The 27,513-nt window shown below is 53.2% G+C and overlaps 2 protein-coding genes across 2 annotated transcripts in view; one reads left to right on the top strand and one right to left on the bottom strand.

Annotated features, from left to right (window-relative positions):
• Positions 1 to 939, top strand: part of LOC138754934 (transmembrane protein 217-like) — a 42,054-nt gene extending 41,115 nt beyond the window's left edge. Inside the window, exon 3 of the transcript XR_011351963.1 lies at positions 528 to 939. The gene's annotated coding sequence lies outside the window, so the exon portion shown is untranslated. The remainder of the gene's footprint in view (positions 1 to 527) is intronic.
• Positions 772 to 24,393, bottom strand: tnfsf12 (TNF superfamily member 12). The gene is made up of 6 exons (XM_069919961.1): positions 24,124 to 24,393; positions 16,395 to 16,512; positions 14,578 to 14,622; positions 14,082 to 14,123; positions 5,670 to 5,791; positions 772 to 4,195 (listed from the first exon to the last, which is right to left on the bottom strand). Exons 1-6 carry the CDS (start codon positions 24,301 to 24,303, stop codon positions 3,950 to 3,952), a joined length of 753 nt encoding a protein of 250 aa, XP_069776062.1. The 5' UTR covers positions 24,304 to 24,393; the 3' UTR covers positions 772 to 3,949.
• Between the last annotated feature and the right edge of the window lie 3,120 nt (positions 24,394 to 27,513).

Below are 27,513 nucleotides of genomic sequence, written 5' to 3'. Positions count from 1 at the left end.
ACATTGACCATGAAATTACTAAACCTGCGGTCAACTCACGTTATAAAAACAGAAAAAAGGGGCTGGAAAGGCAGGAAGAATTCACAGAGCTCACCAGTTCTGGTTTTTGGATCTTCGACGGGATCTACATCCTGATGGGATGGGGATTCCTGTTGTTTTCTGCTTTGATTTCGGGAAAAATTGAGGATCAGAATATGTGGGTGGGAAGGGAAGGTCGAGAATCACTGCTCGAGATCCAATTGTGACTGAAATATTTTGCTAGAGAAAAATTGTCATTGGCCCATTTCCTTGGGAGCTCTGAAACGGTGCACATAACGAGTCAATGGGGGACAATTAAAACAGTGGTTTTCAACCCTATTTCTTTCCACTCACATCCCACTTTAAGCAACCCCTTACTAATCCCAGAGCACCAATGGCCTAGGGATGTGAGTGGAAAGAAAAAGGTTGAGAACCACTGGTCTAGTCTTCGAAGTTAATTGATAGTGCCATCAGGGGGCCATTTTGAAAAATCGGAGGTCAATCCACAGGACCATAAGAGCAGCAGAAAGGATCGCTGGAGTCTCCCTCCACCCTCCCCCCCTCCACCGGGATGGTCGTCTGAAGAGGGCGTGCAAAATCGACAAGGACCACTTCCAACCCCACATCTTTCAGCTGCTCCCATCAGAGAAGAGATCCAGGAGGATCAGAGCCACCACCACCAGGCTGAGGAACAGTTTCTTCCCGTGGGCAGCGAGGACGCTGAACAACCAAAGGAACCGTTCACACTGACCGTCCAAGACTCAACCATTTATTAAAAAATATTTATTCATTTGTATACATGTGTATACATACTGCGTATGTATTGTTTGTCTGTATGTGAGTTACGTCTGGTTGTGTTTTGCACTGAGATCTGGAGAATGCTGTTTCATCCAGTTGTACTTGTACAATTGGATGATAAATAAACTTGAACAGTCTTCTACGGAAGAACTTGTTCACAGGGTTTTGCAGTAATGTCGATATATCACTAGGTTCAATTGTCACCGAGCAGGTTATCGAAAAGACACAGGAGAAAGGAAGCACAAAATTAAAGCAAAGATTTTAGACACCAGTTTACACTCTGAGTTGTGTCTTGCATACAATAGGCCACCTGAAGGGCTTTCTGACAATGCTTGACACACAGATGGCTACAAGGACTTACCTCTGTCACCTTGCTGTATCCTGGTCCAGCCCACTCCACCTGTCCCTCCCCTCCCACCTTCTGATGCCCCATAGAACTGTAGAACATTACAGCACAAAAAATGGGCCCTTTGGCCCTTCTAGTCCATGCCCAACTATTATTCTGCCTTGTCCAACTGACCCGCTCCCTTTCCATACCCCTCCATGCCTCTCCTATCCATGTATTTATCCAATTTATTCTTAAAACACGCAATCGAGCCCACGTTCACCACACCAGATGGCAGCTTGTTCCACACTCCCACCGCTCTCTGAGTGAAGAACTTCCCCCCTAATATTCCCCCTAAACCTTTCCCCCTTTCATCTTAAAACTTGTATTTATCTCCCTCAATCTCAGTGGAAAAAGCCCAATTGCGCCCCTCATAATCTTGTAAATCTTGATCAAATCTCCCCTCGTTCTTCTTCTCTCCAAGAAATAAAGTCCTAACCTGTCTAATCTTCCCCTGTAACTCAGTTCCCGAAGACCCAACAACATCCTAGTAAATCTTATCAGCCCTCTCTCAGTCTTACTGATGTCTTTTCTGTAGTTTGACACCCAGAACGCCACACAATACTCCATATTTGGCCTCACCAATGTCTTAAACAACAGCAACATAACATCCCAACTCAATACTTTGATTTATAAAGGCTAAGATGCCAAAAGCTTTCTTTACAACCCTGTCCACCTGTGACACCCACTTCCAAGAACAATGTATATGTATTGCCAATGTTTCTAAAGATCCCCCTAAATGTTTTCCCTTTAACCCATGTCCTCTGGTTTGTATCTCACCCACCATCAGTAGGAAAAGGCCAAACTATATTTACCCATCAGAATTTTGCAAACTTCTATCAAATCTCCCCCCTCCCATTCTTCAACACCCCAGGGAATAAAGTCCTAATGAAGTGTTGCCTCACTTTTAAAATTGCTTTCAAACCTTCCGTGGACTTAACCGCTCCTCTGTCCGCCTAGGGGTTCTGCCCTCCAACCCCATGTGAATGGGACCAGTCTCTCACAGCCGATTGATCCACCGACCTCGCCTTGGGTCGAGATGCAGGAGGAACCCTGACCGCCTGGTGGCATGATGGGAGGGGGGGGGGATATGACCACCGGGAGAACCTGCAGACTCCGTGGCGCCAGCGCCGGAGGTCGCAATCGATTCCAGGGGTGGGGGGGGGGGGCTCACGCAGCAGAACTGCACTCTGGAGGTGGGGAGGGGGGGCGGAGGGACAAGAGCTCCAGAATTAGGGGCAGGAGCCAGCCATTTGGCCCGTTAAGCCTTGCTCCGCCATTCAACGAGTTCGTGGCTGATCTGATGGGCTCATCTCCACCGACTTGCCTTTAATAGCCCTCAATTCCCCCACGACATAAAAATCAATCCAACCTCGTCTTAAATATATTTACTGAGGTCGCCTCCACTGCTTCAATGGGCAGTGAATTCCACAGATTCCCTGCCCTCTGGGCAAAGCAGTTCCTTCTCATCTCTGTCCTAAATCTATTGTTAGCAAGACTTCCATAACCTTCGATCTGAGATAGATTCTGGGGCGCCTGATCGCCGCCTCTTGTCTGTTCCCATAAGGGAGAGGATTACGTTCAACTCTGATGACCTCCCCCCCCACCCCGTATCCCCACCCTGGAGTCAAATAGCCCTGTAATGGAGGTAGTGATGACCGTAGTGCGGATAGGTTGTTTAACACTTCTCTCCCTCCAATAGATCTGGTCGACTCTTTCCCAAAACACCAGAATCTTGGTCAGCGTAAGGAGTGGGGTCACAGACTCACAAGGGAACACTTCTTCCTATCTCTGCTGGTTTGGTTGGAGGATTTCTACAGGGTAAATTCTCAGGGAGCACTCCCAGGGGGAAAATGATGGGAGGGGAGCAGAGAGAGAGGGTGAGAGAGAGAAAACGAGAGGGAGAGTGACGGGAGGGTGAAAGAGGGAGAGAAAGGAGAAGAAAGAGAGAGAGTGGGGGGTGAAAGGGAGGGGGAGAGAGAGGGAGAGGAAAGAGAGTGGGGAAGAAGGAGAGAGAAGAAAGAAAGAGACAAGGAGGGGGAGAGAGGTGAGTGGGAGAGAGCGGAGAAATAGGGAGAGGGAAAAAGAAAGAGGGGAGAGAGTGAGAGGGGTAAGAGAGAGGGAGAAAGGGGGAAGAAGAGAGGGGAAGAGAGGGGGAGAGAGACAAAGAGAGAGAGAAGGGGAGAGAAGGGGAGAGAAGGGGAGAGAAGGGGAGAGAAGGGGAGAGAAGGGGAGAGAAGGGGAGAGAGAGGGAGAGAGAGGGAGAGAGAGGGAGAGAGAGGGAGAGAGAGGGAGAGAGAGGGAGAGAGAGGGAGAGAGAGGGGGAGAGAGGAGGAGAGAGGAGGAGAGAGGAGGAGAGAGGAGGAGAGAGGAGGAGAGAGGAGGAGAGAGGAGGAGAGAGGAGGAGAGAGGAGGAGAGAGGAGGAGAGAGATGCGAGAGGCACAGATGGCAATTCCCAAATGCAACCGAACCCGACCCTGCAGTGGTGGGACGGCGCCTGAACATCCGCCTCAAAGAGCACTGCACGGTGGTCGAACCGTGCAGGGTGTCACAGTTTTCCAAAATACCCGGAGTGTAAGGACCTCCCATCAGTACGGTGCAGAGCTCGCTTCTTGTGTTGCCTATTAAATGTAGAGGACAGACAGGCTCCACCTGGGTTAAAGCACAGAGGCCCAGTCTCTGAGTGTGCAACATCCCCCTTCAAGTTGATCCCAACACACGCACTCACACTCAGGGGCACGGCCCCATTAAAGTCTGAAGACACCGAAGTAGGTGAAGGTCCTGGTCTTCAGACGCACCCCTGCAATGCTGTAGATGGTTATCCGGGAGTTCTTGCGAAGCTTCACTAGGCCAGAAGTCTGGCAGGAGTGGACCGTGAGGTGCTGGCCAAACACAGGGGTGGGCGGCAGACCCTGCAGGCACTTGAAGGTTACCACGTTGTCCACCTTGACATCCAGCTTCAGGTAGGCGGTGCTGTTGTCGTCGCAGTGGACCTGGCGGGGGGGGGCAAGGGGGGGTTAACCCTGCGATCCGGAGCCTTAACCCCCCCCCACAACCCTACCCAGCACCTGAACGCCCAGCAGAAGGGCAGGCCTGGATTAACCATTAAGCAAAATAAAGAATGTGCTTAAGGCATCAAGTGAAGTGGTGGGGGGTTGGTGGGGGGGGGGGGTGGGGGGGCAAGGCCACACAGCATTTTCCAGTGCTGGATTTACCATGGTGCAGCTGAACTGGGGCCCCACAAATACAGGGGTGTATAAAAATCAATCTATGCTATAATTGCCTGCTGCTGGCTGGACATGCCACCCCCCTCCCCCCTCCCCCACCCCGAGACTAATCATACAAGGGACTGGAGGGATTACAGAGACAGGGAGGAGTGTAGGGGACCGGAGTGGGTTACAGAGTCAGGGAGGAGAGTAGGGGACTGGAAGGGGTTACAAAGACAAGGAGGGGTGTTGGGGACCGAAGGGGGTTACAGAGACAGGGAGGGGTGTAGCGGACCAGAAGGGGTTACAGAGACAGGGAGGGGTGTAGAGGACCGGAGATGGGGTTTACAGAGACAGGGAGGGGTGTAGCGGACCGGAGGGGGGTTACAGAGGCAGGGAGGGGTGTAGCAGACCGGAGTGGGTTACAGAGACAGGAAAGGGTGTAGGGAACCGGAGGTGGGGTTTACAGAGACAAGGAAGGGTGTAGGGGACCGGAGGGGGTTACAGAGACAGGGAGGGGTGAAGCGGACCGGAAGGGGTAACAGAGACAGGAAGGGGTGTAGGGGACTGGAGGGGGTTACAGAGGCAGGGAAGGGTGTAGCGGACCGGAGTGGGTTACAGAGACAGGGAGGGGTGTAGGGGACTGGAGGTGGGGTTTACAGAGACAGGGAAGAGTGTAGGGGACTGGAGGGGGTTACAGAGGCAGGGAAGGGTGTAGTGGATTGGAGGTGCAGTTTACAGAGATAGGGTGGGTGTAGGGGACTGGAGGGGGGTTACAGAGACAGGGAGGTGTGTAGGGGACCGGAGAGTGTTACAAAGACAGGGAGGGGTATAAGGACTGGAGGGGGTTACAGAGACAGGGAGGAATGTAGGGGACCTGAGGGCGTTACAGAGACAGGGAAGAGAGTAGGGGACAGGTGGGGTTTACAGAGACAGGGAAGAGTGTAGGGGACTGGAGGGGGTTACAGAGGCAGGGAAGGGTGTAGGGGACTGGAGGGGGTTACAGAGGCAGGGGAGGGTGTAGTGGACCGGAGGTGGAGTTTACAGAGACAGGGAGGGGTGTAGGGGACCGGAGGGGGGTACAGAGGCAGGGAGGGGTGTAGGGGACTGGGTAACAGACAGAGGTAGGAGTCAGGAGGAGGGAAGGGGGATTGTGTCATGGGGAGAGATGGTGAATGCTTTGAACAAGTGGTGAGAACATGAAACGGAAGAGTGGTCGCACTGTGCCAGGATGGGGGCAGTGCGGATGAACTGCACTCACCTGGCTATAGACATAGTACACGCCATCCTTCATCACCGTGAAATCACCCGTCTTGTTGTTGTAAATCAGAGGGTGGTGTTTGACCTGAATTGATCTCTCCCTCCACTGTCTGATGATCCCTCCTGAGAACAAGACATCACATTCACAACGTTTGCAAAGAAACCAACACAAAGTAAAATTCTACTCTGCCAGCCGTTCCCAAGGTACTTTAGACCCAGGGAACAAATCCCAGATGGGATTTTGAGAGTAACTCTGCAGTTAATTAGTGCAAACCAAATTCCCACTCTCACTTCCCCTGACCATCGGTTCCTGGTTAAGTGTGGGCCCCGGGGTGAGCGTGGGCCCCGGGGTGAGCGTGGGCCCCGGGGTGAGCGTGGGCCCCGGGGTGAGCGTGGGCCCCGGGGTGAGCGTGGGCCCCGGGGTGAGCGTGGGCCCCGGGGTGAGCGTGGGCCCCGGGGTGAGCGTGGGCCCCGGGGTGAGCGTGGGCCCCGGGGTGAGCGTGGGCCCCGGGGTGAGCGTGGGCCCCGGGGTGAGCGTGGGCCCCGGGGTGAGCGTGGGCCCCGGGGTGAGCGTGGGCCCCGGGGTGAGCGTGGGCCCGGGGGTGAGCGTGGGCCCGGGGGTGAGCGTGGGCCCCGGGTGAGTGTGGGCCCCGGGTAAGTGTGGGTTCCAGGTAAGTTTGGGTTCCAGATGAGTGGCCCCCAGGTAAACATGGGCCCTAGGTATGTGTGGGCCCCGGGTAAGTGTTGGCCCCAGTTAAGCGTGGGCCGCAGGGATAATTGTACATTTAGGGAATCTTAACCTGAGAGAGGCCGCGGATGATCAGGTTAAAATTTTGTCTGAAAGGTGAGCCTAACAAGGGTGAAACACCCGACCAGTGACCATCCTCCCACAGGGCAGAGGTCCCTCCTCACCGCCCCTTCCTTGGTGTGGAGCTCCCTCCTCACCGCCTCTCCCACAGTGTGGAGCTCCCTGCCCACCCCTCCCACAATGCCATTACTGCTCCCACATTCAAGGAACAGATATAAGAGTTGAAGAGAGCGGGACGGAGAACAGGTGCAGCGAGAAGTGTTCTCTTGTGCCTTCCACAAGAGAACAGGTGGGGGAGGTGGGAGCCCTGGGGAAATAGAATCATGATGTGGACAGGCACAGACTCGATGGGCTGAACATATTAGATCAATGAATGCAGCAAATCGCAACCACTAAAGCCTTGCTGGTCCGCTGGAATCTGCCGACCTCACACAATTTGGCTGTGCCGGTGCCTGAGCCCCTCGCTATCTCAGGCAGCCAGAGGTGTGTTAAAAGTGCTATCTTGCTCCCCACACTCGAAGGGGCTGCTTTCATTCGGCTTCATCACCTGGGGAAGCGGTCAAACGTCCCACACCTGAAATACTGTCCCAAAATGGACCTTCTGTCGCAGAGCAACAGTCAGGGGTCAAACTCCAAAAGTCTGCAGGCACTGTGATTGTAGTAAACCAGGGCCGGGTGACCAATGGCCCGCAGTCCAAACTTATCTGGCCCCCCAACCCAACGCAAAAGTCCCACCTGCACCCGGCCCACCGATACAAGACATGCAGAAAAAATCAAATTCACGCAGCGTTGATTCAAATCCGTGACTTGTGACAAATTCACATCTTGTCTCATCACGTCAAATTTGCGTCGCGTTGAGTCAGAGTCACGTTGTGGAAATCACATCGAATTAAATTTGCGTTGTGTCAAATTTGCTTCAAGTCAAATTGGCATCGAATTAAATTCACGTCACGTCACGTCAGAATCTGTTTGCCAGGAGATACATGTGTGAGCAACTGTTCTCAAAAATGAAGTTCACCAAGAATCACATGAGAACAAATTTGACCAAATGCCCATTTAGACGATGTCCTGTTGTCGGCATCAACTGCGGCGTCACCCAGTATCGAAACGCTTTCAAACGACAAATCAAGCTGTGTCCCCCACCGATTGATCAGCTGTCTGTTTTGGGGTTCATTGTTTTAATCGTGACTTATTTTTCTCCTTTCTGACTTGTAGGGTTTGCTTTGAATAACTAAACTCGTGACCTTTGGTGCCTGTCCAGGTTTGAAGATGCCTTCCCCAACCTGAAACGTATCTCCCTCTCTCGGCCTTTATAAAGTCGAGCCTTTATTTTGTAGCTGGTGCCCCCGGTTCTCAACACCCCCTCCCAGCTGAGCCCTGTGTCACATCAATGGGGCCAATTCTCCTTGTTCTAAAGTTTGGACAGGGTCGTTTCACCCTGCCTGATCGCTCCTCATCGCTGCAATGGAGTGGGGAAACTTTTCCAGAACTCCCCCGATTCCCAAGGTTGGGAAACCAGAACAGACAGTATTCCAGGTGGAGTCTGTCCAAAACTAGATATGATTGGAGCAAACCATTCTGCCTTATGCTCAACATACAGTTTGCATTAGTCACAGTTTGCTGTACAGGCATGTTGTTTTTAAGAAAACACTGTTTCCTCTGAATATACTGAACAATTAAGATTTTGCTTGCTGAAGTTCTTTGGGAGCACAGTATTTTATCGATTTTTGGGCTGCTGACCATGAAAATCACCATAACATTTTCTTATCACGTCTTCTTTCTTTGGCTTGGCTTCGCAGACGAAGATTTATGGAGGGGTAAATGTCCACGTTAGCTGCAGGCTCGTTTGTGGCTGACAAGTCCGATGCGGGACAGGCAGACACGGTTGCAGGGGAAAATTGGTTGGTTGGGGTTGGGTGTTGGGTTTTTCCTCCTTTGTCCTTTGTTAATGAGGTGGGCTCTGCGGTCTTCTTCAAAGAAGGTTGCTGCCCACCGAACTGTGAGGCGTCAAGATGCACGGTTTGAGGCGATATCAGCCCACTGGCGGTGGTCAATGTGGCAGGCACCAAGAGATTACTTTAAGCAGTCCTTGTTACCTCTTCTTTGGTGCACCTCTGTCTCGGTGGCCAGTGGAGAGCTCCCCATAGAACACGATCTTGGGAAGGCGATGGTCCTCCATTCTGGAGACGTAACCTACCCAGCACAGTTGGATCTTCAGCAGCGTGGATTCGATGCTGTCGGCCTCTGCCATCTCGAGTACTTCGATGTTAGGGATGAAGTCGCTCCAATGAATGTTGAGGATGGAGCGGAGACAACGCTGGTGGAAGCGTTCTAGGAGCCGTAGATGATGCCGGTAGAGGACCCATGATTCGGAGCTGAACAGGAGTGTGGATATGACAACGGCTCTGTATACGCTAATCTTTGTGAGGTTTTTCAGTTGGTTGTTTTTCCAGACTTTTTTGTGTAGTCTTTCAAAGGCGCTATTTGCCTTGGTGAGTCTGTTGTCTATCTCGTACATCCCTGTACAAAAACAAAGGCGAGAAATCAGACTGCTCAAACTACAGGGGAATCACGCTGCTCTCCATTGCAGGCAAAATCTTCGCTAGGATTCTCCTAAATAGAATAATACCTAGTCTTGCCGAGAATGTTCTCCCAGAATCACAGTGCGGCTTTCGCGCAAACAGAGGAACTACTGACATGGTCTTTGCCCTCAGACAGCTCCAAGAAAAGTGCAGAGAACAGAACAAAGGACTCTACATCACCTTCGTTGACCTCACCAAAGCCTTCAACACCGTGAGCAGGAAAGGGCTTTGGCAAATACTAGAGCGCCTCGGATGCCCCCCAAAGTTCCTCAACATGGTTATCCAACTGCACGAAAACCAACAAGGTCAGGTCAGATACAGCAATGAGCTCTCTGAATCCTTCTCCATTAACAATGGCGTGAAGCAAGGCTGCGTTCTCGCACCAACCCTCTTTTCAATCTTCTTCAGCATGATGCTGAACCAAGCCATGAAAGACCTCAACAATGAAGGCGCTGTTTACATCCGGTACTGCAGTCTCTTCAATCTGAGGCGCCTGCAAGCTCACACCAAGACACAAGAGCAACTTGTCCGTGAACTACTCTTTGCAGACGATGCCGCATTAGTTGCCCATTCAGAGCCAGCTCTTCAGCGCTTGACGTCCTGTTTTGCGGAAACTGCCAAAATGTTTGGCCTGGAAGTCAGCCTGAAGAAAACTGAGGTCCTCCATCAGCCAGCCAGCTCCCCACCATGACTACCAGCCCCCCTCACATCTCCATCGGGCACACAAAACTCAAAACGGTCAACCAGTTTACCTATCTCGGCTGCACCATTTCATCGGATGCACAAGGATCTTATCCAGCATTCTATCTGCCACTGTTAGTACAAACTCCTTACGGACAGCGTGGGACTCGAACCCGGCCCCGGTCCCTGACTCTGTAAAGGTCGAATCTGCCGCCATTAGTGAAAACTCCTTGCAGACAGAGCCGGACTCGAACCCTGGCCCCGGTTGCTGGCACTCTAAAGGTCAAATCTGCCGCCGTTAGTACAAACTCTTTGTGGACAGCGCGGGACTCAAACCCCTGATTACTGGCACTGTAAAGGTTGAATCTGCCACAATTGGGGACCAGGGTCTGAGTCCTGCGCCGTCCACAAGGAGTTTGTCCTAACGGCAGCAGATTCGACCTTTACAGCGCCAGCGGCCGGGACTGGGGTTCGAGTCCTGCGCTGTCCGTAAGGAGTTTGGACTAACAACCTGATCGTCGACGCTGTGAAGGCATTGCACTGACCACTACATTAACCATGCCGACCCACAATGTTATTTCCACTTTTAAGCTTTGTTGTCACCTTGATATGTTTACATGGGGTCAATTTCTGTTTTCCGGCATTTTTTGTGATCCGACAATGGCCAGGTCCTAACATCGCCGGATTAAAGAGGGAGCATCTGTATTACCTATCTTTGAGATTTCCTGTCATATTTTAGCAGACAAAATGATGAAGTGCAACATGTCGTTGAAAATTCATTTTCTGCATCCGTACTTGGATGTCTTCCCTGCTGATCTCAGTGACGAACACGGTGAAAAGTGTCAACAGGGCATGGTGACCATGGATAAGCGGCATTGGGGCAACTGGAACCCATCGATGCCGTTGGACACTGACATGAGAGGCATCAGATGGTGAGTACAAACGTAAATCAGCAGCAAAACATTTTTAGGCCTTCTACATGCTGCAAGGCAGGCAGAGTTGTCATTAGTGTCACTCCACACCTCTTACCCAGTTATATAAAACGATTCAACAATCTAAACCTTCCCCGCACCCACACCTGCAACCCTCTATTTTTCTTTCATCGGTAAGAGTCTCTTAAGCTGTCCACCACCATCCCCAGCAAGGCATTCCAGGCCCCCACAACTCTCTGTGTAAAAAACTTACCCCTGACGTCTCCCTTAAACTTCCCTCCCTTCACTTTTTACAGACATCCTCTCCCATCCTGGGAAGCGTGCCGGCTGTCCACCCTGTCTATCCCTCTCATTATCTTGTTGACCTCCATTAAATCGCCTCCCATCCTTCTTGGCTCCAAAGAGAAAAGCCCCAGCTGTGCTCACCTTGCCTCGTGAGGCATGTTCTCCGATCCAGGCCACATCCTTATTGGGAACCCCATCGGCTTCACCCAAATTTCTTCCCCTCACACAGTCTTGATCAAGGGTCCCAGACCAAAACTCTGATAGGCCATTTCACTCCGTGGAAGGGGCACATTCCGCTGAGTCGAGACGCTGACACTCTAGCTCCTTGCTGCTTGCTTGGCAGACGGCGACGGGCCCATCACCATCCCAAAGCGCAGAAACACTGGAGGAGCTCAGCCGGTCTCGCAGCGTCCGGGGGGGGAGGCAAAGGTAGATGACAGATGCTTTGGGCCTGGGCTCTTCCTCAAGGTATGAGTGAAGAAAAGATGTCCGAATTGAAGACTGGAGAGGGGAAAGGAGGGGGGAAGAAAGGGAGTCCAGGCCAACACCCAAAAGATGTTAACTAGATGTGCTTTGTTACCCAGGGAGTTGTGGGGGCCTGGAATGCCTTGCCAGGGGGTGGTGGTGGAACATCAGGGGCACTGAAGAGACTCTTAGGCTGGAAGGAAAATCAAGGGTTAGGGAGTAGGGAGGGCTTAGTCCAGTTTTGGTAGGAATGTACAGGTCGGCACAACATTGAGGGCCGTTTCCTCTCATTTTTAGGAGTCAGTGTGTGCGAATATCTTGTGCAAATTTTTTTCCCCTGTGACAACAGCACATGCATACTGAATGCTTGTGCAAATGTAAACCCTATTGTTTCAAGATCGTTTTGGCCCAGCCTCTCTCTCTCTCCTGGCTAATAAAACTGCACTGGCATATTTAAATACAACACCAGTGCAATTGCCTTCTACGAAGTAACTGATTATATATAACTGCATTATTTTAGGGGACTAACCTTTTGGGCGCACGCTAGTTTCCTTTGAGCACTGGCTGCTGAACGTGTGTGTGCACGCACAGCTTAGAGGGAACAACGCCAAGGCCTATGCTGTAATGTAAGGAGAGGGATGAGAATTCTGTGAAAGGAGACAGAGGGAGAAGGGAAGAGAGAGAGAGCGAGAGAAAAGGTGATGGGGAAGAAGATGGGGAGGGGGTTGGTTTTGGCTCTGTGAAAAAGACAGAAGAGGGAGGAGGAGAGAGAGAGAGAATGAGAGAAAAGAACGGGGGGAAAGAAGATGGGGAGTGGAGGTTTCTAACGGAAACCCGAGAAGTCGATGCTAACCCCATCCAGTTTGGAGGGTGCCCAGATGTGAGGTGAGGTGTTGTTCCTCCAATTTGCCTGGCCTTGCTTGAGACCATGGACGCACACGTCGGAAAGGGAGTGGGATGGGGAATTGAAACTGGGGGGGGGGGTAGGGGGAGGTCCACACCGGGAGATCCATGCTGCTGAGGCAGACGGAGCTGAGGTGCTCTGATGTAGGGGAGGCCGCAGCGGTCGGGGGGGGGCGGTGTGCAGGCGCTCGATGCAGTAGAGCAACCACTGCAGGTTTATTCGGGGGCCCCAAATGCTCCTTCCAAGGGAAGCAACACTTTGCGCATGAATCTGTGGGGTGGGGGAAATCAGCCTTTTGTGCGTTGGTCTGGATTCCCTCCCCTTCCCCCTTCCTCATCCAACCTCTAATTCAGAAGCTGTGAGGAAGTGGTCAAGCCCGAAACGTCGGTGATGCGTCTTCACCTCCCATGGGTGCTGTGAGACCGGCCGGGTTGCCTCCAGCATCTCAGTGCTTTGACCACAATCACAGGGCCTGTGGACGTCCGTGCTCCACAGCAGTCCGCCCAGTCAGTCTCGGGAGGAAACTGGAGCACCCCAGAGGGAGACACCACGCAGTCACAGGGAGAGCACCCAAGCTTCATGTGCAGACGGTGCTGAGGGTTAGAATCGAGCGCGAGTCCCTAGCGCCAAGGAGCTAGCTCACCAAAGCGGAAGGGATGGAAACTACAGTTGTTAGTTGTTTTTGGCAAGAGTCGTGTGTGGAAGGGAGCTGGAGAAATATTTCACCAGATGGGTTCATGAAGCCTTTATCGGAGCAGGCAGCAGCCAAACATGATGACAGCAACATCCCATAAATCATTAGAATTGGATCAACTCTGACTGCAGTGGAAATATCACAACTCTGAAACTGCGGCAGCTCATCACCACAACTCATTGGTTCCCCTCCCGCTGTGAAGGGGCTCCCTCAACACTGGCCCTCCTGCTGTGAGGGGCTCCCTCAACATTGGCCTTCCCTCTGTGAGGGGGTCCTTCAGCACTGGCTCTCCCACTGTGAGGGGCTCCCTCAACTCTGACCCTCCCGCCATGAGGGGCTCCCTCAATCTTGGCCTTACCGCTGAGAGGGGCTCCATAAACCTTGGCTCTCCCACCATGAGGGGGTCCCTCAATCCTGGCCCTCCCACCATGAGGGGCTCCCTCAACCCTCGCCCTCCCACTGTGAGGGGCTCCCTCAACTCTGACCCTCCCGCCATGAGGGGCTCCCTCAACCTTGGCCTTACCGCTGTGAGGGGCTCCCTCAACCTTGGCTCTCCCACCATGAAGGGCTCCCTCAACCCTGGCCCTCCCACAGTGAGAGGCTCCCTCAACCCTGGCCCTCCCGCTGTGAGGGGCTCCCTCAACTGCTGTGAGGTGTTCCCTCAACCCTGGCCCTTCCACAGGGCAGAGCTCCCTTGCCACCCTTCCCACAGCATGGAGCTCCCTCACTGCCCCTCCCACTGTGTGGAGGTCCCTCACTGCCCCTCCCACAGTGCGGAGTTCCCTAAACGCCCCTCCCACTGGGTGGAGCTCCCTCACTGCCCCTCCCACAGCGCGGTTCCCTCACCACCCCTCCCACAGTCCGTTGTGATCACCAGTCAGGATTTGGGGTTATAATGTCGATCAAGCAGGAAGTCGATCAGGCAAGGCTGATATTTTTCCAAGGAGAGTTGTGCTTGCAGTAAAGGGGGTAGATGATTAATCCTGTCACCATATGAACACGGTCCACCTGGGTCGTCAGTGCAGACATGAAAGGGGCTGGGTCCGTAAATTAAAGGCCTACCTTTCTCCACAATGTAGATCCCATTGTCAGCTACTGGAGCCACTGTGGAGAAATCACAACAGACCAGTTTATTACATCCCCCACACATGGACCCTCACTGTGGGTCGAGGCCCACACATGGACCCTCACTGGGAGATGGGTCACACATACACTGACCCTCATTGGGGGACGGGGCCCACCCACTAATCCTCACTGTGGGACGGGTCCCACACACTGACCCTCACTGGGGGATGGGTCACATACATACTGACCCTCACTGGAGGATGGGTCCCTCACACATTGATCCTCACTGGGGGGCGGGCCCCTCACACTGACCCTCACTGGGGGATGGGGCCCACACATGGACCCTCACTGGGGGACGTGTCCTACACAAACGGATCCTCACTGGATGGACTGGTGAGGGTCCATGTGTCTGGGACCCATCCCCATGAAACAACAGACATGACAGACCAGAAGAGGTGCATGGGAAGATCCCATTAATTATGAGAGGAATTACCTTCAAAGTGAGCTGCAAATGGCTGCCTGTGCTTTGATCCGGAAGCTGTTGGGGAACAGATGAGAAGGTTTAGAACATTGGGTGGGAGGAAATCTCCCCCACCCTTACCCCCACCATTCGACCTGGGGTAGGCTGGGACATTCTGTCCCAACAGGGCCTTGTTGGTCATGTTGATAAAGGGGACTGCTTTCATTCACCTCTACGTTTACGGCCGTGCCCTGATCTTCCAGACAGTGGAACACTGCTGAGGTCCAGCTGCTGTTGAAGAGGAGTCCAGCTGTGGATTGGTGCACAGCAGGATCCCATCAACAGCAGATCGTCTGGTCTTCTGATGGTGAGATGGAGATACCAGGACTCTGAGTGGGGGGGAGGGGTGTGTGGGTGGATGGGTGGAAGATGTTCCCCAGCAGTCAGAGAGAGGGCAGATGGAGACCTTGGTTAATCTTGTAGCGCGAAGTCCATGGATTGTGCTTCACTTACTCAGCGGCTCGACTCTGACCCCCAGTGAGGGTCCATGTGTGTGGGACCCATCCCCCAGTGAGGTTCAGTGTGTGTGGGACCCGTCCCCCATTGAAGGTCAGTGTGAGGGACCCATCCCCCAGTGAGGGTCAGTATGTTTGGGACCCGTCCCCCACTGAGGGTCAGTGTGTGTGGGACCCATCCCCCTGTTAGTGTCCATATGTGAGGGACCCGTCCCCTAGTGAGGAAATGGACCATAATGGTTGTGAGTCAGAGAGACCCCAGACCACAAGGCCCCATTTTCACAGAAGAACGAGGGCAGGCAACACAATCCCGAGGAGAATTCCTCTGGACCCCAGCTCTGCAGAGAGATCGGAATCGGAATGTTTCCCGAGGAGAAGTAATTTCCTGTGGTAGGGAGATGAGGTAACAGAGTGGACAGTGGAAGACAATCAGTGAGGGCAGATCCAGGGGGAGGAGTGAAGGGGGGAAGAGAACCTTCGCCAGGTGAGATCTAAACCCAACGTCTGTCGGAAATAGATGCACAGGAACTCTGAGGAGTGGAGATGGACAGGAAAGTCTTGGAAGTAATTGATCTGAACACAGGCACGATGTGATTGGCCCAGAATCCCCAGTGCCAGAAACGGCGAGAACTCTCCCTCCCCCTCACCCCGTTGCTGGAGAAGCAAAGGATGGTGACCAGCGATGGGGCCTCAGCAGCTGAAGGTCCCACGCTGAGGCTGCTGGAGACCGGCTCACATGGAGGGGGGCAGGATTCAAGAGGGCGCTGAGGGCGGGGTGGGCTCCCGAAGAGGACTCGGGTGGGTGCTGGGGGTCTTCCAGATTGGACCGAACCGGAGTCTGTGCGGCCGCAGAGGACGGCTGGAGAGGACGGCCGCAGAGGACGGCTGGACTCTCGTGACCTTGAAGGGGATTGCTCTTCCTCCTAATGTTGGGGGTGCCGGGCATCGCTCACGGCAACTCTTTGTCCACATTATGGCTGATAAAAGGTGAAGTACATCATGAATATTAAATTTATACGAGTTATTATGTGGCAATTAAACATTTCTGGATTTCACCTTCAATAATGTAAGGTTTTTTAAAAAATGTTAACCATCCCCCCCAAAGCATTGAGATCCATTGAAGGCAGAGGAACAATGAAGATCGGACAAGCAAAAGGCCATTCAGCCCATTGGAATGGGGTCTTATACTTGCCCTCATGTCGGTACAACTGAAAAACAGAGAGATGTTGGGGAGTTTTTCTTTGATTTGAGAAATTGTTTGAAGGGTAGGTACTGACATGATGGGCAGAGTGGCCTGCTTCCTGGTCTCGAGGGTGGGTGCTGCATTGTCAGTACCTCTGCTGCGTTCCCGCCTTTTCCGCAGGACTGCCTTGCTGCTTATCAGTGCCTGGAGGAATCCCAGTCTGGAGGGGGGGTTGGATCGAACCATCTCCAGCACCGCTGACTTCTCGCCCTACGGGAGAGCAGATGGGAATCGGGTCAGAGGCAGCCCGCCAGTCCAACTTACCCTGCACCCACCACTCACCCTCCCTCAGTGACCCATCATGGCCCGGTCTGTCAAACCCCCCCCACCCCGTGACCAACACTTCCGAGACTTCCCCGGGCACCATCCACCCAACTGCCCCAGAGCGAGAGGCCCCTCAGGGCCCCGCTCCTGGCCCAGCAGCTTCACGACTGTTCGTCCGTCTTACAGCAAGTGTGGCCAGAGGCCCAGATTTGATCGCCACCTCCGGCACTGACTGCTTGAAGTTTGCACGCTCCCCCCCACCTCTACCCACCACGCTGCCATTTCCTCTCACGCCCCAAAGGGTTAATTAAAGTTCAAAGGTCAGATTGATTGTCTAACATTACATGCAACCCTGAGATTCTGTCTCCTACAGGCCGGGCAGAATTACCACTTATCGGTGGTGTAAAAATCTGTGTTCCAGAAAATAGAAAAATGTTAACAAAGAAATTAGTTCAAACACACCCTGGAATATAGAAAATCAGTAAAGTTCACGTCAGAGTCATTAAACGAATCCCTGATTAAGTTTGCTGTTGAGGAGTCTGATGGTGGAGGGGAAGCGGCTGTTCCTGGACCTGGGGGTGTGAGTCTGGTGGTCCTGAGACCTCTTTCCTGACGGCAGCAACGAGAACAGAGCGTGCGCTGGGCAGCAATCGCTGCTGCTCTCCGACTGCTACGTCCCCTCCCCGTAGATGTTCCCGAGGATGGGATTGAGGGTTTTGCCCGTGTTGTCCTAGGCTGCGTCCGCTACCCTTTGCAGGACACGAAGCAGGCTCACCGCCGGCTGTATTTTGTTCGGAGTTTGAGGAGATTCGGGCCTGTCACCAACGTCTCTCACAGATTTCTACATTTGCATCATTGTTTGGTACGGAGGGGCCAGTGCGCAGGACAGAAAAAGGCCAACAGAGGGTTTGAACTCGGCCTGTGACATCACGGGCACCAGACTCCACACCATGGAGGACGTCTACAAGAGGCGGTGTCTTAAGAAAGCAGCCTCTACTCTCAAGGACCCCCCACCACCCCCCAAGCCGCATCCTCTTCACTCTGATACCATCGGGAAGGACGTCCAGGAGCCTGAAGGCGAGCACTCAGCGGCACAAGGACGGCTCCTCTCCCTCCGCCATCAGATTCCCAAACATGGCCTCACCCTCTCTGCTTCTGCACTAACTTTTTAAAAATACCGTATTAAGGAACTGTAATTTAGAGCAACCTTTACACCTGCAATGTACGATTACTGGTGCCACAAACCACAAATTTTGTGGCCCGTGTTCAAGGCAATAAACTGGTTGAGTCTCGGGCCCTCAGAGAAGATCCTTAAACCTTCCCTCTGACTGAGCTCATCGAAGACCCCACCCAGCACTCGCTCTGCCATCAGGGAAGAGGTCCGAAGACCACCAGACTTGCGCCCAAGGTTCACCCCCTCCACCATCAGACCCCTCAACGACAAACCCCATCGGGATGGGCTCATTCAAGGACTCTGGCTTGTGCACCTTATTGATTTTCTTTTGCTCTCTCTGCCTTGCCCAGTCAGTTTGTTTACGCTTGTTTTCTGTTTTACAGTTCTGTATCTGTCTACGTGTTCCCGCTGTGTACGGATATTTCTCCGTACGACCAATTCGGGTAATTCAGCTGCGCCCAAGTCTTCGTCAAGGTGCAAGCAAAAAGCAAGCGGGCTGAGGAGAGAAGTGGGGAGGGGTCCAGATCAACGGGAAAAAGGTGTTAATTGGATGTGTTAAGAGGAGAGGTGATCATTGATTTTGGCTCCGTGAAAGGATACGGAGGGGAGAGAGGATGGGGGGGAGGATACAGGGGATAGAAGTGGGGGGAGTTTAACAGAAACCAGAGAAGTCAATGTTGGAGGTGTTGTTCCTCTAATTTACAGGTGGTCTCAGTCTGGCCGTGCATGGGACCGCGGGCAGACGCATTAGCCAGGGATCGGGGTGGGGAAATCGAAGCAGCCGGCCGCCAGGAGATCCCCACCACTGCTGCGGCGGACAGGGCAGAGGTGCTCAACGGCATTCCAGCCTATGGCCGGTCCCACCGAGGTGCAGGGGAGCACACTGGGAGCGCCGGATGCAGTAAATGGCTCCCCCCCCCCCACAGATTTTGTGGCTGCACCTGGGGAGGGGGGCCCTAAATGGTGGTGAGGGAGGAGGCATGGGTGCAAGTGGGGCATCTCCTGCGGTCACAGGGGTGGGTGCCAAGGCAAGGTTCAGCTTGCGTGTCGGTTGTGCTGAATATGATGCCCACATCAAACTGAATCTCTACGGCTCAACATCCCTCCGCGTGACTGTTCATGCATCCACTTCCACCAATACTCCTGGCAGCCTGTTCCAGGCACCCTCCGCATCTCCTTCAAACATTTTCTCTCCTCACCTTAAAAGTGCGTGACAAATTGACCCTAGGCAAAAGATTCTGACAGCCCTATCGCGCCTCTTTGACTTGCAAGCTGTCCCTGGGACGTCTGCAGTGGAGCGGAGATGGCCACCTGGGTGGAAGTGAACCTCACCCTGCCACCCCGCCCCCCCCAACACTGGCTCCATTGCCAAGAAAGCCCAGCATCTTCCCGCGAAGGCTGAGGAAGGTCCATCTCCCACCCTCCACCCTGCAGAGGATGCACCGAGAGCATCCTGGGCAACCCCATCACTAACCAGTTTGGAAGCTGTACCCAGACCACCTCCCAAGATGCCACAGAGAATTGTGAAGCCAGTGGAAAATACTCCCTTCCCAACGCAAAGGGGACATCAACAACACACGATGCAAAAGGCAGTAAACATAGTGAAGGGCTCCACCCACCCCTCGTAAACCGTTCCCCCTTCTGCTGCGCCCACAAGGGGAAAGGCACCTCAGGGCTGTAAATGGTGCCCATGTACATGCTCCGACAATAAGTCTGAAACCTGAGCTCGTCCTGGGTGGCTCCAGGTCAGGTTACCATGAAACCCCGAAGCCTACGGACACTGTAGTAAAAACTCACAGTAAGCGCTGGAGGAACTCGGCCGGTCTCGCAGCGTCCACAGGAGGTGGATCGCCGACATTTCGGGCCCGGGTCTTCGTCAAGGTGCAAGCAAAAAGCAGGCGGCGCCCAAATTAAAGTGTGGGGATGAACAAAAGGAGGAGGAGTTTCTTCGTCCAAGCCACTGAATTCCTAGAACATCGTAGATTTTTATCGTATTCTGTGGTGATATTTAACGTGTGTAAATCTGCTCCATGGTCCTGGAGAAATTTTATCTTGTCTTTACTGTGACGTGACATGAACTGCAAATAAAGGTGACTTGACTTGACCTCTCTGCTGAATTCAGGTTAATCCAATGGGCAGAGAAGGATGGGGGGGTCCTTGTCACAGTTCATTGCCAGCAGCAGCGGGACAGAGGACTCTTTGATCTACGGTCCACTCCCGGGGGACTGCTGGAAGACCGTCAACTCCCCTTTGGGTCTGCCCCGAAACCTGTCAGTCTTTCAGCGTGCAGGAGTGCAGCTGACGGGTGTATTCCAGGCCGCAGGGGCGTGTGCTGAGACACACACGGAGTCCATCCGCCACCGGGCGCTGAGGGGCTGAGACCGAAGGGAAGTCCCCCGTCCATCAGGGTGGTAGTGATGATGAGGTGGGGGTGGTAACGGGGTACACGTAGCCGCTGCCGCTGGTGCGGACCTGGGGAGAGCAGGGAGCAGAGACACAGTGCTCCTCCCCAGAGTTCTACTGCCCCACCCAACTACCCATGGCTTAAACAGCTCGTTCAAGAAGCCGGCAGTGGTTTGTTTAAAAATCCTGTGATGATGGGGTCTGGGCCCAAGATGGTAGCCTTCAGACTCGAGATGTCGTGGACTCTGAGGGAGCAGAGGATGAGTGCAGGGCACCAGAAAGCGTGAGACCAACCTTCGCTTGAGAACCTACGTCCCGATGGGATGGTGAACTTGGCAGTGGGCCAACAAGTCCTTCTGGAGCTGAGGAGCACACAAGGCTGCTGGCGGCGCTAGGCGAGGACCCCATGGCAGGCTCACTCCGAAATGGGGGGTGGGACCTGGGTATCAAAACCGGGGAGCGAGAGAGGGTGCTGAGGGCGTTGAAGTCTTCCTGACCATGCTGGAGGTTCGGATCAGGAGCTCAGGGCGCCGATAGTTTGGCCTGGACTCTGTGGGGCCACGGGAGGTGAATCCATGGACACTCAATGACTCTGGCAGGGGGGGGTGTTGGGGGACTTCCTTTTACTTCTCTCTCTCTGACCATAAGAGGCCCAGGGCAATTTCCTTGTCTGCCTTACCGTGGACTTAACGCAATTCCGCGAAATATTACGTTTATAAAAGAATCTTCAGTTGGCATGGCGGTCAGCGCAACGCCTTTACAGTGCCAGCAATCGGGACAAGGGTTCGAATCCCACGCTCTCTGTAAGGTGTCATTCCTGTGTCTGCGTATGTTTTCTCCAGGGGCTCTGGTTTCCTCCCACCATTCAAAACATACGGTGTGTGGGGGGGGGGGGGGTGTAGGTTAATGGGTGTAAATTGGGTGGCACGGTCTTGTGCGGCTGAAATGCCCTGTTACCGCACAGTAGGCCTAAATTTAAATGTACAGTGTATGACTAAGGAAAGAGACTTTGAACAGTTTTGTTTTTGAAAGTAATTTATAGTGAATTACATCTATTTCTATCAGGTCCCCTCCCAGCCTCCAACTCCCCCAAATTTGTCCAACCTCTCCCTGCAACCACTACCCTCAAATCCAGGCGGCATCCTGGTAAAGTTGAATACATGCTCGAGGCTGGGGAAAGTCAGCAGGTCAAATTGCACCCTTTGCACAGCGAAAAGTAAAGGTGCATCACCAACGTTTCGGCCTTCATCGAGGTGCGGATAAATATCGCCAGGCGGCCAAAAGGGCGGGGGAGGTGCCAGTGTCCCACAGCCGCTGCATCGCAAGATGCACCCACAGGCGCATGGCGGCCAATCCACGTTAGGGCCACTACTTGAAGCGGCACTGGTTTGCCGCAGCTTACAGACAGGTAAAGAATACTATCGCTCATTTCTTTCAGCATACAGGGAAGTTGACGTTCTTTTTAATACTCAAGCAACCAGAAAATAACCTTATCCAGCATTTATCAATCCCTATAGGTGCCGGATACCAGGGGTTTTACTGCCACAAGGCACGATGTTCGTGATAATTCTGATTCTGACCACCCCCCCACCCCAATTCTAGACTGGCCCTTTCCCTTCGCAGATGCTGGCTGGCCAGCTGAGTGACCCCCTGCCCCTGCAGTGTCTGCGTTTACCTGCCCACTCAGTTGGAGAGATATGCCCTCACACGCCCGCGTCCGCGTGCATGCACAGCCAGGGCTTTGAGTGCCGAGTGCCCCAGGTCCGGAGGATGCTCCAGAGTGACTGGTAGCCACCCTTGGCTCCCTGAGGCTGGGGATCTGCAACCCTCGGTGCTGCCAGCAGCCACTGTGCTGGGCGGGTGGCCAGAACAGGGGTGGGGGGGGGGGGAGTGATTCTCCCGCAGCCAACCTCCCTGGCTTTCCCATCCAGCCCAATGATCCCTGTTGTGTTCCCTCTCCCGCAGAATTCCTGGGGGGAGGCTGTTAAGGCAGCCAGAGTATTCCCAGTTGTTGGGCTGACCTGCACTAGGTGAGCAAGTTGTGGGGGGAGGGGGGGGCAGGGGAAACAGAGCGCAGCGAGGAACTCGTGCCCACCAAACCCCCTGCCCCCCCCACCTCTCCTTCAGCAGGAACCACCACGCCACACTGCAGAACCTCCCTGACCCGTGACTCCCCCCCCAAACACCTTCCTTCCCCCATTGTTTAATGTTAGGCCTTTTAATGAGGTTTTTTCTAGCTTTGTCGAAGAGCAGTTGTTATTACAAAGAGGAATTAAAACACACTGTGCTTTACCAGGTTTTAGGTGCATGACAAGAAATAATGTTAACTCAGTGCTGGCTGTCCTCATGAACTTGGCAACGTTACCACTGCCAGGTTTTATCCCAATCAATCTCCTCTGCCCTCTCTCTGGCACCACTTGATCCTTCCTGTTGAACTAAACACATCTGTCCTCACCCGTGGAACTTTGGAAGCAGGTACAATTTCGACATTTAAAAATATATATTTGGGCAGAAGGGCAGTCTGGTTGGTGCAGCAGTCTGCGCAACACCTTTACAGCGCCAGCGTTCGGGACTGGGGCTCGAGAAGTTGGAATCCTGACCCCCCACCTAATGCCTTGACTTGGATTCAGAGCTGAAAGAAGATGAGACCTTCACCTGTCTTCAGTCTCAGGAATGGAAATGGACCTTTTGTCCACAGGGGAAGAGAATTCCGGGGCTATGGGTCCGGCCAACTGAAGGTGGCCATGGGGGACATTTCACAGATTGAGGGATTGGGGTGAGGTACTGGGATAGGGAGGGGTGGAGGGACTGGAGGGATTATGGAGATAGGGAGGGGTGTAGGAACTGGAGGGGGTTATGGAGATCAGGAGGGGAGGAGTGAGGGACTGGAGGGGGAGGTAGGGAGGGGTGGAGGGACTGGAGGGGAGAGTGGGAGGGGTGTAGGGACTGGAGGGGAAGTTAGGGAAGGGTGTAGGGACTGGAGGGGGTTATGAAGATAGGAAGAAGTGTAGGGACCGGTGGGGGAGATAGGGAGGTGTGTAGGGACTAGAGGGGGTTATAGAGAAAGAGAGGGTTGTAGGGACTGGAGTGGGAGATAGGGAGGGGTGTCGTGACTGGAGGGGGAGAGAGAGAGGGGTGTCTGGACTGAAGGGGGCTATAGAGATAGGGAGGGATGTCGGGACTGGAGGGGGAGATAGGGAGGGGAGGAGGGACTGGAGGGGGAGATAGGGAGGGGTGGAGGGACTGGAGGGGGAGATAGGGAGGGGTGGAGGGACTGGAGGGGGAGATAGGGAGGGGTGGAGGGACTGGAGGGGGAGATAGGGAGGGGTGGAGGGACTGGAGGGGGAGATAGGGAGGGGTGGAGGGACTGGAGGGGGAGATAGGGAGGGGTGGAGGGACTGGAGGGGGAGATAGGGAGGTGGAGGGACTGGAGGGGGAGATAGGGAGGGGTGGAGGGACTGGAGGGGGAGATAGGGAGGGGTGGAGGGACGGGAGGGGGAGTTAGGGAGGGGTGGAGGGACTGGAGGGGGAGTTAGGGAGGGGTGGAGGGACTGGAGGGGGGAGTTAGGAGGGATGGTGGGAGTGGAAGAGGTGTGAGTAGTAAACCCCCTCCCCTCACTGAAGCAGAGCGAATTCTCCTTATAATAGGACTGCTGCACCTTTCACAAGTAACAAGTTGCTTTCCCAGGCTTATCCCTCCCCACCCCACCCCCTCTCATTCTCCTCTTTCATTTCATTCCCCTCTCTCTCCTTCTCACTCTCTTCCATGATCTCACTCCTTCACACACTCACTCTCTCACACTCACACACATACACCCCCACACCCTCTCACCTACACATTCACTCTCTATGTCTCTCCTTCTCTCTCTCTCTCTCTCTCTCTCCCCCCCCCCCCCCCCCCCCACTCACTCATATACTCCCTCTCTCTCTCTCTCTCTCTCTCTCACACACACACTCAGCCTCCCCTCCCCCGGACTTACTTGCTGGCCGTGATCTCCCCAAGCTTGGAGCGACCGTGAGAGATTGCGAAACTCAACCCAGGATAGAGCGGCCACGACCATGCTGAAAGTAGCCAAGGAGATCGCCACGGCTGTCAACAGGATGAGCAGACCCACTCTGATCTTCCTCCTCGCCAGACCCATGACCCTCAATTTCCCCATGCAGGATCCTGCAGGGGTCCGAGCGAGCAGAGGTTTGCAGGATAAAGTGCACAGGGCTGTGGGTTTTTTGTTCTGTCCTGTTGCAAACCCTTCTCTTCCCCCCCCCCCCCAACTCCCTCCCACACGCGCGCACACACACACACATATACACACATACACGTGTACACACACACACACACGTGCACACACACACTTTCTTCAATGCCAAGGATGACTGCAGCTTATTGCAGCCAGGAAAGCTCTAATAGTTCAACAGGAAAGGGCTGATTTTGCTTGACCCTGCTTAAAGAGACAGTGCCGGGAAGGGGAGGTGGGGGTGGGAGTGGGGGGGAGATCTGGGAGCTATCTGTCAGGGTCAGCACCGGTCCATGCATTGGCTGGGGAAACAACAGAGCAGAGAGGAGGAGGGTGACTATTCTGCCGGCTTCTATGCGATTTTGGAATGGAAGGTGGGGGGGGGGGGGGGATTTGAGAAATCTCGCAGCCAATCAAGTAGCTGCCAGGGCAGCCAGCCAACCCACGCACAGCAAGATCCCACAGGAGCAACGATGGGGATAAGAAAGCAGGCGGCCTGTTTCATTTCAATTCAAAACATGCACACATGCATGCACACACACACCCACATACACACGCACACACAAATACATACACACAAAAACACACTCACATACACACCCAAACACACACACACTCACATACACACCCAAACACACATACACACTCACACCCACACACAAACACACTTACATACACACCCAAATACACACACACTCAAACCCACACACAAACACACTCACATACACACCCGAACACAAACGCACACACAAACACACTCACATACACACCCAAACACACACAAACACACTCACACCCACACAGACACACACAAACACTCACACGCACACACACAACTAAACACACCACACATGCACACACAAACACACTCACATACACACTAAAGCACACACACTCACATACACACCCAAACACACACGCACACACAAACACACTCACATACACACACAAACACACACTCACACCCACACAGACACACACATCTCACACACACACACAGCACACACACGTTCACACCCACACACACACAAGCACACACACATGCACATATATACACTCATTCATGCACACTCACACACACACTCTCACACGCACACATACACACACACACATGCTCAGACACACGCGTGCGTGCACACACGCGTGCGTGCACGCACGCACACACACATACACACACAAACACAAACACCCAAACACACACACACTCATGCCCACACACACGCTCACACAAATACACACACAAATACACACACATAAACACGCACACAACACCCAAACACGCACTCACTCCCACACAGACACACACACACAATCACACGCACACACACACAACACACACATTCACACCCACACACAAACACACACACACTCACATGCACACATACAGACACACACATACACATTCACTCACGCACACACTCTCACACGCACACATACACATACTCACACCCACACACAGACACACACACCCATACACATATATACACACATGCTCAGACACACACACATGCGTGCACACACACACACACACACACACATGCACATGTGCGCACATACACACACTCACACACACATGCACACACACAGACACATGCACAGAGCAATGCTGCAGGAACTCAGCAGGTCTCTTCGTGTCCACGGGAGGTAAAGTTAAGTCACCAGTTTTTTTGGGGTCTGAGCCCTCCTTTGACATGTCTGTGAATAGCTGGCAGGTGCTTGAATTAAAGAGAGTGAACCATTGAAAGTCTCCTAACACACAGTAAATGTTGGAGGGACTGAATCCGGTCTCGCAGCAGCCACAGGAGGAGTAAAAATATAATCATCGACATTTTGGGCCTGAGCCCTTCTTCAGGGTGTGAGAAACAAAAAAACAGGCAGGTGTGAGAATAAAGACGGAGGAGGACTGGTTGCGGGAGGAACCCCAGACTGACTAGAGGCATTGATAAGAAGGGGGATGTGGTACACAGAAAGGTGAGAATCAGTTTTGGCTCCATGAAAGGAGAGAGAGGGAGAGAGTGAGAGACAGAGTGAGGGAGAGGGGGAGAAGGAGAGAGAGTGGGGGGAGAGGGAGAGAGAGGAGAGGGAGAGGGAGAGAGACAGAGGGCAAGAGAGAGAGAGAGAGGAGAGAGAGGGTAAGAGAGGAGAATGAGGGAGAGGGAGAGAAGAGAGAGAGAAAGGGTAGAGGGAGAGAGAAGGAGAAAGGGAGAGAGAGGGTGAGGGAGAGGGAGAGAGAGAAAGGAAGGAGAGATAGTTCATGTGTGAAAAGGTGTGTGTGTGTGTGTGTGGGTGGGTGTGCGCGCGCGTGATGCTTCTCGTGTCAGTATCCTCTGACATTCGGCCGGCATCGATGAGTTCCAGTTGCCCCGACGCCACTTTTCCACGGTCACCATGTCCCAGTGAAACCATTCACCGTGTTCGTCTCAGGATCAGCAGGGAAGACGTTCAAGTGTGGATGCAGAAAATGAATTTTCAACGACGTGGTGTCCTTCATGGTTTTGTCGGCTTCACTCAAAATATGATGGGAAATCACAAAAATAGGTTATATCTAAAAAACAGAATGCAATAGGAAATATTTAAGGCAATTTTCCCGATCAGCTGATCAAAGTTGATTAAAGACACCCAAAAGTGTTGAGGAAGAAAAATCTTTGTTGTCCAGTGTTACATGTGTTAAGAAAGTTGCAGTGAGGTGTTGCATTTTGGAAGGATAAACTAAGAAAGGACGTACATGGCGAACGGTCGGGTACTGAGGTGTGCGGTAAAACAGAGGGATCTAGGAATACAGATACGTAATTCCCTGAAAGTGGTGTCACAGGTGGACAGGGTTGTAAAGAGAGCTTTTGGCATCTTGGCCTTCATCAATCTAAATATTGAGTCCAGGAGCCAGGATGTTATGGTAAAGTTATACAAAACAGGGGTGAGGCCAAATTTGGAGGATTGGGTACAGTTTTGGTCACCGAACTACAGGAAAGATATCAATAAGATAGAAAGAGGGCAGAGAAGATTTACCAGGATGTTGCCTGGACTTCAGGAACTGATTTACAGGGAAAGGTTCAACAGGTTCAGACTTTATTCCCCGGAGCAGAGTAGAATGAGGGGAGATTTGATGGATGCTCCCACCCCGTCCTTTTCTCTCAT

This window comes from Narcine bancroftii, chromosome 2, assembly GCF_036971445.1.
Source record: "Narcine bancroftii isolate sNarBan1 chromosome 2, sNarBan1.hap1, whole genome shotgun sequence".
NCBI classification, from domain to species: Eukaryota; Metazoa; Chordata; class Chondrichthyes; order Torpediniformes; family Narcinidae; genus Narcine; species Narcine bancroftii.
This window is presented reverse-complemented; position numbering and strand designations above follow the sequence as displayed.